This window comes from Myotis brandtii, unplaced genomic scaffold (assembly GCF_000412655.1).
Source record: "Myotis brandtii unplaced genomic scaffold, ASM41265v1 scaffold2454, whole genome shotgun sequence".
Taxonomy (NCBI): Eukaryota; Metazoa; Chordata; class Mammalia; order Chiroptera; family Vespertilionidae; genus Myotis; species Myotis brandtii.
This window is the reverse complement of record NW_005359285.1, coordinates 33,768-47,883: the sequence shown is the minus strand read 5'-3', so window position 1 is coordinate 47,883 and position 14,116 is coordinate 33,768. Positions and strand designations below refer to the sequence as shown.

At 45.6% G+C, this 14,116-nt stretch overlaps 1 protein-coding gene across 2 annotated transcripts; it reads right to left on the bottom strand.

Moving 5' to 3' along the window:
• Nucleotides 1–6,221: 6,221 nt before the first annotated feature.
• Nucleotides 6,222–11,348, bottom strand: LOC106726266 (small proline-rich protein 4-like). 2 transcript variants are annotated; one of them, XM_014540484.1, is made up of 2 exons: nucleotides 11,305–11,348; nucleotides 6,222–6,900 (listed from the first exon to the last, which is right to left on the bottom strand). In XM_014540484.1, exons 1-2 carry the CDS (start codon nucleotides 11,336–11,338, stop codon nucleotides 6,647–6,649), a joined length of 288 nt encoding a protein of 95 aa, XP_014395970.1. In that variant the 5' UTR covers nucleotides 11,339–11,348; the 3' UTR covers nucleotides 6,222–6,646. The 2 variants fall into 2 exon arrangements, with proteins under 2 accessions (XP_014395970.1, XP_014395971.1); XM_014540485.1 differs by lacking the exon at nucleotides 11,305–11,348 and adding an exon at nucleotides 8,192–8,222.
• Between the last annotated feature and the right edge of the window lie 2,768 nt (nucleotides 11,349–14,116).

The following is a 14,116-nucleotide window of genomic DNA, read 5'->3' as shown; positions in this document are numbered from 1 at the left end:
CGATGTCACCTGGGCCTAATTCCCACGGCCAGCCTCCCCCGTGTACCCAAGTATAGGACTCGTGTTGGGGTGGGGTGAGCCATAGGTCTCCTGGGGAGTTTTATAAGTTAATCCCGGAGGGAAATCTGAGTGCTTCTGTGATCTTGCCACCTTTCAGCTCTCTTTTTCCTTGAGATGGCTGCTCTTCTCATGTTCTGTGGGATAGAATACATTTGGGCACATGAACAAGTGGGAAAGGGAAGGGGAGCAGAGGAGCGGAGGTGGGCGGGCACCGGTTGCCTGCCTTATACCAGTAAAGGTAGATGGATGCTAGAGCTCATGGAATTGACTGAAGGTAGACTCCTTGTCTGCGGGATTTAAAACCATTACATCCCTTTCTCCCATCTTTCTCCTCACTCCACTGAACCACACCCATTCAGAATTACTTAATTATTAGCTCCCCCAACCCCACCCCTCCCGGACTGGTTGCTAATCTGGGGAAACCTGCTTTGCTTTCACCAACCACACCTTCACCCCTTTCCTATTTAAGAGATTTTCAAGGGATAATTCATCTTCTGGGGTAACTTCCCCTCTACTCCACCCAGTCTTCTGGCCATGGCCCTTTCCTCCTTCCTTACCCAACTATACACCACCCCCAACCTGAAATCCTGGAAGCCCTTTCTAACTGCCTGCACCCCAAGCCCATCCATGGAGTTCTCAGTGATGAACACCACCCTGCTCCCCAACTCTTGCTCACTTCCAACTCCAGCCTCAACTCCTGGAGCTCTTGCTGGCTGCAATGCTTCCCTCGCCCCCTCTGGCTCTGAATCTCCTGGGGGCTTTCTGAGTGTTGGAGCTATGCCTGCTCAAAACGATGGTAATTCAATAAATATTTATTCATTCAGAATCCTTCATATACACCAGGCATGGCTCATTCTAGGAGCTCGCTATAGGAAGACCACTTTTCCTCATCAGATCAGGAACTCCCTGGGGCGAGAGACACAGCCTCTAGTGTAATGGATTTCAGGGAGCCTCAGGCCACACTTGTCACCTGGTGATGGGGAGTTGAGGTCACAGGAAGTGAAGTAACTCCCCCAAAGTCAAACAACCCCATGAGAAAAGGACTTTTACACAGAAATCCTATGTTCTCCTCAGTCTTAACCCCTCCTAGTGCCTACAGAGGAAATGAAGCAGAACATGATTAAAGGTGGACAGGGGGAGCCCAGGCTTCCTGGCTTGGAGCTGGGTCCACTCAGCGTCCTGGGAAAGCTTTGAGTGTGTGGCAATGTGAAAAGACATAAAGAGGCTTTCCGAATTTGGGTGAGCCCTTAATGGTTGCCAGGACGAATCCGCTTAAGTAGTCATAAATCTGCTTAATGTTTGAAGTGGCTGTGGGGATAAACAGAAGGCATTTCTAGCTCTGCTAAAAATGGGAGGGGACATTAATGAACAGAGGTGGAAATAAGGCACTAATTAAGTTCCTCACCCCTCACGGGCCAGGGTCTGAGAGGAACGAAAAGGCTAAAATGCCTGTTTTGAACCAGAGTTGCTTTCGCTCTGTTGGAGGTCCCAGGGTGGCACAGTGACAGGGACCGGTACCCTGACCTCAGTGACACTGAGGATGGCAGAAGGTGGGCAGCCTCTAAGCACCTGCCCAGGTGCACCTTCCTTCCACTCTGGGCAGGTCCGGAAGATTCTTTGCTGTGGTCTCTTTCCTGGGGCCAGAAGAACAGTTATTCCTTGAGAACTTACACCAGCCATTTCCTTTGATCAACACAAAATAAAACTGAAGTTCAGAGCTGCCTTCAAAACACAATCTATTCCTAGGTGTGGCCTTAGGAAAATCCAAATCACCTTATAACCCAGGTGTGTGGACAGTTCCTCCTCCTCATTCCTCTCCACTGTCACACTTAAATATTTGGGGAGCACCTGCTGGCTCCCCAGCTGAGTCACCTCTTGTTAACTTTAGTCGTGGGTCAGCCTCCCACTGTGTCCTCACAACCATTGGTCCACGTCCATCCTTACACACGGTGCCTGGTGGGCAGTAGCTGCTCAGTGAGCTTGTGATTACAGAATGACTGACTGAATGAATGAAGGATTGAATGAATAAATTAATGAATGGCATTGTTTGTAAAGAGAGGCCCAGAGACTGCTGGAGAGTCTCTCATCTTCAGAGATAAGCTGAGAAAAGGCGTCTCAGACAAGGACAGCCCTTCCACTGCTTTCCCCACACACCTGCTTCACTGTTTAACAATCCGCCTCTCTCTGGGCTTCCACCAGCACCGTGGCCACACAGAGCTCTAAGCTCCTTCCCTCACGTTAGCTCCCCTCTGGGCTTGAGCCAAGTCCCTCTCTTCACCCAACGCCCTCCCAGGAGCCCCTGACAGAGGGAGCACCCGGAAAAGCCTGGCATAATTCTCAGCCCCAAGGAAGCTGCTTTCTGCTCCTCTGCTCTCCCCACCCAGCTGTCTCAGCCCTGAGGATCTGAACCTGCTCTGAAGCTGGGTCCCCTGTGCCCTCCTTTGGCCTTGGCTCTGGATAAAAGAGTTTCCCCGTCACCCAGTACCCGCACTGGCCAGGCTCTCCTGTCCCCACCTGGGCTTCCTTCTCTCCACCCCACACTGCTCCGGCTCTGTCTTTGGAACTTTCCCTTGACCCCCATTTGTTTACCTGATGCTCACTCAGTGGCTGGTGTTAAGTCCGTTCTCCCCTTCGGGTAAGCTTTGATTCACTATCAGGGTTGGCCTAGCTGGTGAATCCGGTCCTACAAACTCCCCACATTAAAAAAAGGGGGAAAGCAATGGCCTCTAACGGGAAGGCCATCTCCCAGGGTTGCTCAGCCTGTGGCAGAAGCCCCTCCTATGTTCACAGGGGGCTGCTGCTCTTCCCTAATGCGAGCCTGGCTCTGCTTTGGACCAGCTGTGGGATCTTCCATAGCTCAGAGCTGCCTCTGGCTCACCACCCACTTACAGAGCAGGGCAGACTGGCCCTGAGCCTGACCAGTGATCAGGCCCTTCCTGACTTAGGTGGCTCCCTCCTCCTTTACTTCCCGAGGCTCAGAGCAGGCAGAGAATGTCACGCAGACGTTCAGTTCCAGTCATTTCACCGTGGTAGCCCATATTTGAAATATGGCAACCTCAAGAAACAAGCAGTATTAAGAGAATTTTACTTTCATCCTCACCATGATCACCGAGAAGAGCAGAGGACTGGCTGCTTGTTGCAGGTCATGATAATGAAAAAGAAAAGTCTCTGTAAGGCACAGGCTCCCCATCTGAAAATGAGGAGGGGAAGGAGGAAGCAACACCAGGTCCCTGGGGCATGGAAGCCTCCTGAGCACTTTGGCCCGCACGTAGGGGAAGCGAAGGTTGCAAGCATGGATGCAGAGGTGAAGAGAGCACTGTCCTACAGCGAGGAAGGGACGTGTAGGGTAGGGAAGGGACTTGGTCCAGGCTTCCCAGCTTGCTTAGCAGCAGAATTAGACCTGGGATACTATCTCCATGCCACTATCTTCCTTTTTTATCTTTCCAATGCCTAAGGGATGGAGAACCATTTAAATATCTTCTTTGCTTGAGGCAGGTAAAAAAGAAAGAATCTAGGTTACTGTCTGGCCCAGTTGTTTCAAAACCTTGTTCTGCCCTTGTTAGTTGGGTGACCTTGAGCAAGTTGCCTAACCTTTCTGCACTTTAATGTCCTCGTCTTTAAACTGAGACCTTCAAACTATACTCTGCAAGGTGATTGTAAAGATTAAATGAAATGATGCTTCAGACATTTTTAGGATGAACGGGCTAAAAATGTTGTATGTAATGATTCTTGCTAATTTGTCTCATTTTTTCCTCTTCTTTCACTTGAATCAGATGAAACTTCTTCCTATTGTTCCTATTGTCTGTGTGTTTTCCTTTTTCAGCTGAGAGAGAGAGAGAGAGAGAGAGAGAGAGAGAGAGAGCGCTTTTTAACTACCTTCTCTTTTTCCACTAAACTTTCAGGAGTACATATTGGCAAGATTTTACCGTGAGTTATTGGATAGTAGCACTGACTGCAAAGTCCATTATATGAGTGGGGGCACAGAGGATGGTTAAAATTTCTGGTGATTATACAATGGGCTGAACATGCCCTAGATAAAGAAACTGAGGCAGAAAAAGGTTAAGTAACTCTCCCAAGAGGTTACAAAGATAGAATGAGCCAGGATACGGTCCCTTAGCAACTCTGCCACATTGCTTCTCAATACTAGTAAAGCATGGGCTTTTCTATAAGCGGGGGGTGGGGGGGGTGGGGGGGGTGCGCGCTACTCTCAGAAGAGACACTGACTGGGTCCTGATGTTCCCACACAGCTGAAGTGATCAATTGCTCATCTATTATCAATTTGGCATAAAGTTTCCCTGGGTATGGATGATCGAAAGACACAGGTAGACAACTATTTTTAGTGGAGGATATTGAGTTTGAAATGGAATTTGGGATGTTTTAGGCTATATTAGGTGTGATCCCCTTTCGATTACTTATTGCTTCTTGGGCTGTTGAAAGGGCACAGTGACAAGCACACAGCTAAGCATTTTCCACAGAGAGTTCAGAACCCCACTGGAGGTGACTACTCTTTGTAGGTGTTGGTCTCACCTTTGTTTGTTCAGCTGTGCCAGCTCCCCTGATCCACCTCTGAGAGCCAGCACCTCCAGAGTACAGAGTGGCCTCTATAGGTCACGGGTGTGGAAACATAAAGTCCTGGGTTCAATTTCTGCCCCAGGTCCTTCCTAGCTGTGTGTGTATGACATTGGGAAAGTTTCTTAATAACAATAGCTCCCATTTGATTGGCACCCACAAGATGTTATACTTTGTTCTGAACACTTGACGCTAATTGTCATAACAGCAGTGCTAGGAATAGATTGTTAAACCCATTCTACAGATGTGGAAGTTGAAGCACAAATAAGACACCTGCTCAAGTTTATGTGGCAAATAGGTGGCACGTTCAAGATGCAAATCCAGTATTGTGACTCCAAGGCCTTTATGAATCTCAGTTTATCTTGCCCATACATTAGAAATGATAATATTGGCTTCCAGGCTGTTATTAAATGGGATGACATATGCGAAGTAACTACTGCAGTGACGAGAGCATACTCCGTGGATACAAGATGTCAGTGCATTTCATCTCCTTAGGATCAGAAACACATGAATTATTAGAAACTCATCTCCAGTGACTCAGAACGTTTCACAATTTTCTTGGTCTGTGAAGTAGTCATTTGTCTAACACATGTTGCTGAGTGACAACCAAATATCAAGCTTGAAGTCTGGCAGAGAAATAGGCAGCATTTGGTGAGTTTCTGAGACCCAATACCGATTGGTGAGGAGTGTTTCCCTGACCTAAGCATAAGAACCACTTGAGATGCGGTTAAAACTACAGCTGCATTGTATCAATATACCACAGCTTTTTAAAATCCACTTACTGTTTCCAGATCTTAGCTATTGTAAATAATGCTGCTATGAACATATATTCTTCCTGATTGGTGTTTCAGGATTCTTAGGATATATTCTCAGAAGTGGGATTGCTAGATCAAACAGCAGTTCCATTTTTAATTTTTTGAGGAATCTTCATACTGTTTTCTATAGTGGCTGCACCAGTCTGCATTCCAACCAGCAATGTACTAGGGTTCCCTTATCTCCACATCCTCGCCAGCACTTGTTTGTTGATTTATTGATGATAGTCATTCTGGTAGGTGTGAGGTGATATCTCCCTGAGATTTTAATTTGCATCTCTCTGATGATTATTGACATTGAGCATTTTTTCATGTCTATTGGCCATTTATATGTCCTCATTGGAGAAGTGTCTATTCAGGTCCTTTGCCCATTCTTTATTGAATTGTTTGTCTCCTTTTTGTTGAGTTGTATGAATTCTTTATATTTTTTGGAAATTACTCCCTTATCACATTATTATGCTAAGCAAAATAAGCCAGTCAGAGAAAGACAAGTATCACATGATCTCACTTATATGTGGCATATCAGGATGCTGCTCTAACCAACTGAGCTACTCAGCCAAGGGCAAGTGTCCCAGACTCTTGTCAGCTAGTCTCTGGGCTTTCTCTCTCACTCCTTTACCTGAACTGTATCAAGATCTGACCTTCCTGTCATTAGTCATTGGAGAGCAACTCTGTCCATGAGGATGCATTCCCAGGCACCTGTGTGCTCACACACTCACTTTCCCCAAATATCCCTTCTGAATAAATGAAAGATCACAGACTGGAGCCAGGAAACAGATAATGACATGAAGCACAGTTTTATTAGGGGAGGAAATAAGGAAGAAGCTGAGGGAAGGAGAGCTGGGGAGCTGTGCACCAGCCCCTTGTGTCCCCACTAATCAGGGTGGAAGCCTGGAAGAAGCCCAGATACACTCTTTGCTTTGGCCCATGGATGCACCATAGCTGTGGTCAAGCCGGAGGTTGGAGAGAATGAGGCCTCCTCATATCCACCTGAGAGAGTATCAGGGTGGAAGGTAGAAGACTTGGAGGCAACGATGAGGTGTGTGTAGGTCTCAGTGGGAAGAACTTCCAACAGTGCTTCATTTGACCCTGGGTAGGAGGAAGTGGGAGAGAAGGGGAAATCCTGGAACTGGGGGGAGGAGCAGGAAGAAGAAAGGCTCTGTCTGGTAGCCTAGATGTCAAGCAGGTGGTATTCCAGATGATCCTTACTTCTGTTTACTCTGGGGGACTTGCTGGGCCATGGGGCACTTCTGCTGGGCAGGGATGGCTGTGCCCTTAGGTGGGCATTGCTTCTTGGCCTGTGGAGCACATGGATCCTTGGTTTGGGGAGCACATGTCTCTTGACATTTGACAGGCGGTGGCTGACAGGGCTGTTTCACCTGGTGCTGCTGGGTTTTCTGGGGCAGCTGCTGCTGCTGTTGCTGCTGCTGGGAAGACATTGCTGCAGGAACAGGTGAGCCTGAAAGAAAGCCAGGAAGGGGGTGCCATGAGAAGAACTCCCCCCATCTCTTCTCCCTTCTGACACTGAGAAGGGTGTTTTCTCCACCAGCCAAGAATGTGATAAGTGATTAATGGCCTCAAATTGGTTAATGGATTGATTCATATGCACCCATTGTTGCCATTGACCTCTTTCCTTTTCTTTCTCTTCTATGTTGTTCTGATATCTTATCTTCCTTCATCTCTCCATGGGTTCTTGACTTAACGGAATACATAGTATATTTCTAAGTCTTACCAGAAAATATGTTGGGGTGCTGAATTGATGATTAAAAGGTAGCCTAGACATTTTATAAGATCAAGGCATGAACTCTTAGCTGATGGGTCAGTAATGTCAGCTGGTTGCCTTGAGTAGTGCAATGAATGTGAGCAAGACAAATGGGCATAAAGAAAAGGCAGTCTTGGTCTCAGAGGGAAGTGTGCGTAAATGATGGGCTGGACAAACCCTGTTCCAGGTACTCAGAGGATTGAGTTCTAATCCTAGCTCCATCCCTGCCTCCCCACTTAACTTGGCTGTGGGATAATGGTTCTAGCCCTACATGGAGAACGTGGTTATTTAAGGCCAAAGAGATCACTGGAGATAAGAGACTTAAAAGGAAGATGTTTCACCAAGAGGCAGCTGGTTTGGAGGAAAAGAACACTGGCTCTTCATTGGCCAGGTACACCTCTGGGCAACCTGGACCCCATGCCTTTACCTGGAGGATGCTGACCAGAAAGGCCTCTGAGGCTTTCCTGGTGCTGACATGCATCTCTGGTTTCCTCTCTAGACAGCATTCCTCACCTTCTGAACTTGAGATTAGTGAGAAATGGGAAGTATAGGTCCCAGGGGGCAATCATGATAGTGAGACATGGGAGCTGCATAGTATAAAATATGATATATAAAATGTAATTTCTGTAAAGCCAAAAGCAAAGTTTGATAATGCCAAAAGGGCATGAGAAAGCTTCAAAGAAGAACCAGAATTGGCACAAAATGCTATAGCTCTAAATATATCCCCTCAATGAGAAAAATCCTTTTGCCAGGGAATTAAAACCCAGAATCAGGAAATTAGCCGCACCTAGCAGTGGTATAGAATGGAGAATGGAGACTGAATTTCCTAAGCAATAATTAGAGTGACATTTCCTTAGCTGTCACAAGGCTTATGCCACTTCTCTGACTACCTAAGAAAGAAGAGGAGAGTGGCCTAACGGCTCAAGATAGTTCAAGAAGGAGGAAAGGACCCTGAAGATCCAGGGAGGATAAATGCGTTCCCACTTACCGGGGCCACAAGCTGGATCCTAGAAGAGGAGGCTGAGGTTCATGACCAGCCACTCCTGGCAACCTTATAAAGGCCCCCAACATGCCCCAGGCACTTGGCGTGGCCCTGATCACCACCTCCCAGGCAATTCTTCACCCACTTCTCCCACCTGCACTTCCTCTAGGGACTTGCTTTACTAGACTAGACTGTTTTGATGGAAAACACCCACCAGATATTTTAGCATTGTGGGTCCCTGTCTACCAGAGCTGACGTCACCCACATAAGGCCTTTGCTCAAACTCAAGGACTCAAGATCTTTTGAAAAAAGAAAAAAATGTGAGGATTTATAAGAAACATTAAGGAAGGAGAAAGAGGAGGAGTATGGCCTTGGGGCACTTTCAACTAAAATATGAACATCGTCTTTGCTGCCATTCATTGAGCACTCACTAGAGCCTAGTGCTAAGATCACCCTTCATGCTGTTGCTTCAGTTTCTCTTTATAGCCCCTATAAGGCAAATGCCATTGCTCCCATTTTACAGATGAGAAAGTGAGGCTAGGAAGGATGCCTTAGGTGGTAAGCAGCAGAGGTGGGATTTGAACTCAGATGGGAAGGATTCAAAGAACCTATAGTTTTAAACATTATAGAGGGAGAAGTCCCCCAGCCCGGCCCCACTACACAATGTTGTGGGTTTCCCAATCTAGCAAGGACCTTTTACACAGGATTCTATTCATCTTCTCATTGAGCACAAGCAGAAGAATGTGAGTGGTGCCCCTAAACTTCATCATCGTGGTGCTGTGTCCCCCTCCTGCCCACCAGGAGTCAGGGACTGATGGGTATTATTAGTGTTGGTGCAAGAAGGTGGGATAGAGTTTGACCTTTGTGTTAGGGCTGCCAGATAAAATACAGAGTACCCAAGTTCAATTTCAGATAAACAACAGATTTTTTTTAGTGTAAGTATGTCCCAAATATTGCATGAAATATATGACAAAAGCACTTGTTTATCTGAAATTCAACTGTAACAGGGAAGATTGTATTTTTACCTGCTAAATCTGGCAACCGTATTCAGATGGGAGGAAAGAGCGCTGATCCTCCAGTTGGCCTCCTAGTCCCTGTGCTCTAGGAGGCTGATCCCCTTTGGACCACTGCCCAGAACATCAGGATCCTGCTCGACTAGAGGTCAATGTGCTCTTTTCCATCATTGTTGAGTGCGAGGCTGCCTGAGAAATGATAGAAGTACCTAAAAGTAATTTTTAAACCATTTCCAAATCCCTCATTTAATTTTCATGGCAGTCCTGTTAGGTAGCTTAAATTAGATTTTACAGTTTAAAAAAGTAGACCCAGGAAAGTTAACTGGCTGCTCAACAACTTGTAACCAACGGGGTGAAGTTGGGTGGGGACCTTTGCCCAAAGATTGTTTCCACAGTATCACAGTGGCTAGCATCTCCTTGGTGGACAAGAGACTGTCACTGGGTGGGGACCGTGACTAATGATCTTGCCTGTGCTTTCTGTCATATACAGACCGGATATTGCTCATTTTTCAGGGTCAGTTAAACCTTTAAAGTTAAGCCTTAATTCCCCTTCCAGGCCATGCCTCCTCTTCTACCTACTCCCAGGCCTATGGGAGGAAAGAGCTCTGATCCTCCAGTTGACCTCCTAGTCCCTGTGCTCTAGGAGGCTGATCCCCTTTGGACCACTGCCCAGAACATCAGGATCCTGCTCGACTAGAGGTCAATGTGCTCTTTTCCATCATTGTTGAGTGTAAGGCTGCCTGAGAAATGATAGAAATACCTAAAAGTAATTTTTAAACCATTTCCAAATCCCTTATTTAATTTTCATGGCAGTTCTGTTAGGTAGCTTAAATTAGATTTTACAGTTTAAGAATGGTTTCAGATTCCAGGCTCTCCATTCAATATTGGAGATGAACACCCTCTCTGCCTGTGCCCCTCGCTTCCATGCTCCCACACCATTATGTTCATCCTGATGCAGACTCTCCAAAAGGGAAATATGCAGCAAGACAGATCTGGTGTGGACATAAATCAAGGCATTTTCACGTGCCTGGCCTCTAGAATGAGTGAGTGTAGATGTGCTGGGTATGAGTGAATAGATGGTGCCGTCCCCTCATGTCTCAGTCACCTCATAGCTTCTCTGGAATACGCTCGAGTCTTTATTCTTCCCAATCTGCTCATTGACCTCTTACTTGATCAGTAAACAACCCCTGTTTAATTTTAAGAATTCTAGCTAGTGATACAACTTGGCTTATAACACAACTATCATCTCAGAGGATACTCCAGGGGTGGCTTGGATAGAGACCTAAACATGGCTGGCCTTGAACGGCCAGTGTCCTCTAGGTCATAAATATCTAATAAGACAACATCAAGTTGGTCTGCATCCAACACATTCAACTTTTCAAAGCTGTCACTCAGCTTTCCTGTTGGCCACATTATCCCCATTTTATAGAGGGGGAAACTGAGAGGTGGAATGGAGATACGCTCTGCCCAAGGTCACAGAGAGGCTAATGTCAAAGCCAGGGTTGGCTCATTGGTCTCCTGACTTCGCAGCTCTTTTCAGTTAGCTGAAGTGACTGAACCACTGGACTGCCTCTTAGCAGAGGTTAAGTTAATGACAAAATTAAGGAGTTGGTTCTGGTGGTTCCCATCTCTGATACAAGTCTCCCTCCTTCCCTCCTCCCTGGTACTCAAGTGCTCTCTTTCCTACCAAGCCTGTCTTCCCTCCCTGCTCTGAGAGACCCGAACGGATCCCTGGTCCTCACACTGCCAGGCACAGGTGCATTTTTATTAGTCATTAAACCTCATAAAACACCTCCATATACAGTTTTCACAATACTCTATGAAGAAAGCTAATTGTTTCTTCCATATATTTTTTGGAAGAAAAAACTGGCTCTGGTGATGGCTGGGTCCAGAGTCCAGAAGAGAAGGCAGATCCAAGTTTCTTAAATCTGTAATTACTGATTTCCAGACAGAGTGGACTGTTCTTTAAAAAAAGGACGAAGGAGGGGAGACTTCCTGGCACTCCTGGAATCAATCACCACATGTAAACAACTCCTGCGGGTATGGAATGGTGACTCTAGTCCCTGCTCCCACCCCCACCACCTAGCCTGGCCTCGGGACTGTCACCTGGCCATCTTGAGTCTTGCATCTGCTCTCTCATCCTCAAAGGGCCATGGTGTATTAAAACCAGAAGGCCAGGCTCTGCATCGTCCCTCCCTAGGAAGCAGACACCTGAGAACAGGTGTGTTCCTGTGACTCCATCAGGGAAGGGAGGGAACAGGCAAGACTCATTTCTGAGGGTGAATCAAAGCTTGAGAAATCCCAGCCCCACCCTACATACAAACAATGGGGTGACTGGGCAACAGAGACCTGACATTGGGAGGGGACCCTGCCAGAGACAATGGGAAGAATCATCTATCTCCCCATCTGGACACATCCCCACCAGAGCACCTTTTCTCTGGGCTTTGGGGGTAGGGGAAAAGGGTTGTTGATGGCTCCATCTGGAGACACATAGAACATGTTTATGATGCTATTTATTTTCAAGAATGATACAAGGAAAGACAAAAAGGAGAGCTCTGAGTTACTCGTGAGAGGCTTTTAGGATGGGAGGATGGTGCGTAGCAAAGAGAACTATGGAGGGTTGGGCCTGCCAAAATTCCTGTATTTGAGCTGCTTACCCAGTAAAATAAAAAATTTAAATCTGGCCAAATTACATCTCGTTTTAAAAATCACAATCATGTCAGGTTTGCTTCATTTCTGGTTGAGCATAACCAGCAGACATGACTTAGTACATTTTAGTTTCGAGTTTCTCCCTTCACCAATTATTCTATCAGCAAACATTTCAGAGGACGCTACATTAAACTTGTGACCTTTTCTTTGTTTGGGAAATCCATTTGCAATGTGAATCACTTCACCCTGTAATTTAGCTGTTTGTAAACAAGATGTTCAGATGCTAATGTTAGGTATTTTGTATAATGGCATTAAAAGCAGACCCATGGAGAGAGGAGTGAGATGATGAGTCTCCAGAAATATGTGATTAATTTATCCCCTTCTTCACCCCCCCCCACCCCGTCCCTCTGTGATATGTTTCTAGAAGACCCTCAACAGTCCTAGGAGTTTTATAAAGGGGGAAATAAAGTCCTGAACCTGGTGAGAGGCTAGCTCCAACAGGACATCCATAGATTGTCACCAGTGGAAGTTGAAAACTGGCTACGGAAGGAGAGGGGGTGAGTGGGCAAAGCATCCCTCTCTGGGAAGATAGCCAAGGTCATCCTCTTGGAAGCCAAGTGGCACTGAAGCATAGTCACCCTTTCCTCTACATGACAAGTACAGTTAGAGACATAGGGAAGGAAGGAGCCAGGGGCATAAAGAAATAGCTCGCCTGATACTTGGCCCTCCCTGGCTGTCAGATCTTGAGCACAACCCTTAACTTTTCTGGGCCTCAATTTTCCTCTTCTCTGATATGAGGAGATTGGCTAAAATTTTCTGTAAGGTCCCATTAAGTGCTAACATTCTGTAAATGTATGATTAGGTCTTGGAAGGCAGCCGAGTTTTGTTTGAGTGGTATTCACAGTGAGCTGAGAGCACTGAAGTTGAGTTCCAGCTCAACCAGAGAGAGCACTATAATTGATTAGAGACATCTGCTATGGGAGGGCTGAGTGGACAAAGGTGTGTAGGTAGTCACCTTCCCTGGTTTAGCCTAAAGCAGGGAGTGATGTGCTGGGGTTTCGTGTGAGGATAATGATGAAGCACTTGAAGAAGAAGAGAGGGTATGAACTGTTTCCAAACCTCACCTCGTGCTTTCTTTCCTCAAATAATTCCATCAATGATGGCCCTCTACTCCCAAATTTCCCAGTGAAATTCAAGGTAATATTTTTTGTTGTCATTAATCCTCACCCGAGGATATTTTTTCCATTGTTTTTTTTAAGAAAGAGTGGAATAGGGGAGAGAGAGAGAGAAGAGAAGAAGAAGAGAAGAGAAGAGAAGAGAAGAGAAGAGAAGAGAAGAGAAGAGAAGAGAAGAGAAGAGAAGAGAAGAGAAAACACATCAATTATTTGCCTCCGCAACATGTGCTGTGTGTGTTCGATTCCCTGACCAGGACTGGGAATTGAACCTGTAACCCAGGTACTTGCCCATGACCAGGAATGGAACCCACAATTCTTTAGTGCAAGGTCCTACCCTCTACCCACTGAACAACACCAGCCAAGGCTCAAAGTAATCTTTAGGAATCATTTTAAATGTTAATTTCTCCATGATCTCTTTTGTTGGTCTTTCCCAATAAATTGTTCTCTTCTACAGAACACCCACAGTTTTTTATTTATACCTATTTGAAGAACTTTTCATATAATTTTTTGACTTGATATACATATAAATGATAAAATATCTATTTACTTATTTATTTTAGCATTAAATGTAAGTTTCATGATAGTAGGAGCTGTTAAACCTTCATCATATATATTCATGTGCTTATCATTTATCAGCCATTGTAGCCAAAGATATAGTGTATTCATTCAATCAATATGAACAAATGAATGCAAAAACAAATTGGTGAAACAAAGTTGGAGTGATCACAATACCAGATATCAAGCTATATTACAAAGCCACGGTTCTCAAGACTGTCTGGTACTGGCACAAGAACAGACATATAGACCAATGGAACAGAAAAGAGAACTCAGAAATAGACCCAAGCCAGTATGCTCAATTAATATTTCACAAAGGAGGCAAGAGCATACAAGGAAGTCAAGACAGTCTCTTCAATAAATGGTGATGGGAAAATTGGTCAGATACATGCAAAAAAAATGAAACTAGATCACTAACTTACACCATACACAAAAATAAACTCAAAGTGGTTAAAGGACTTAAATGTAAGATGGGAAACCATAAAAATCTTAGAAGACTCCATAGGTAGCAAAATATCAGACATATGTCGTAGCAATAT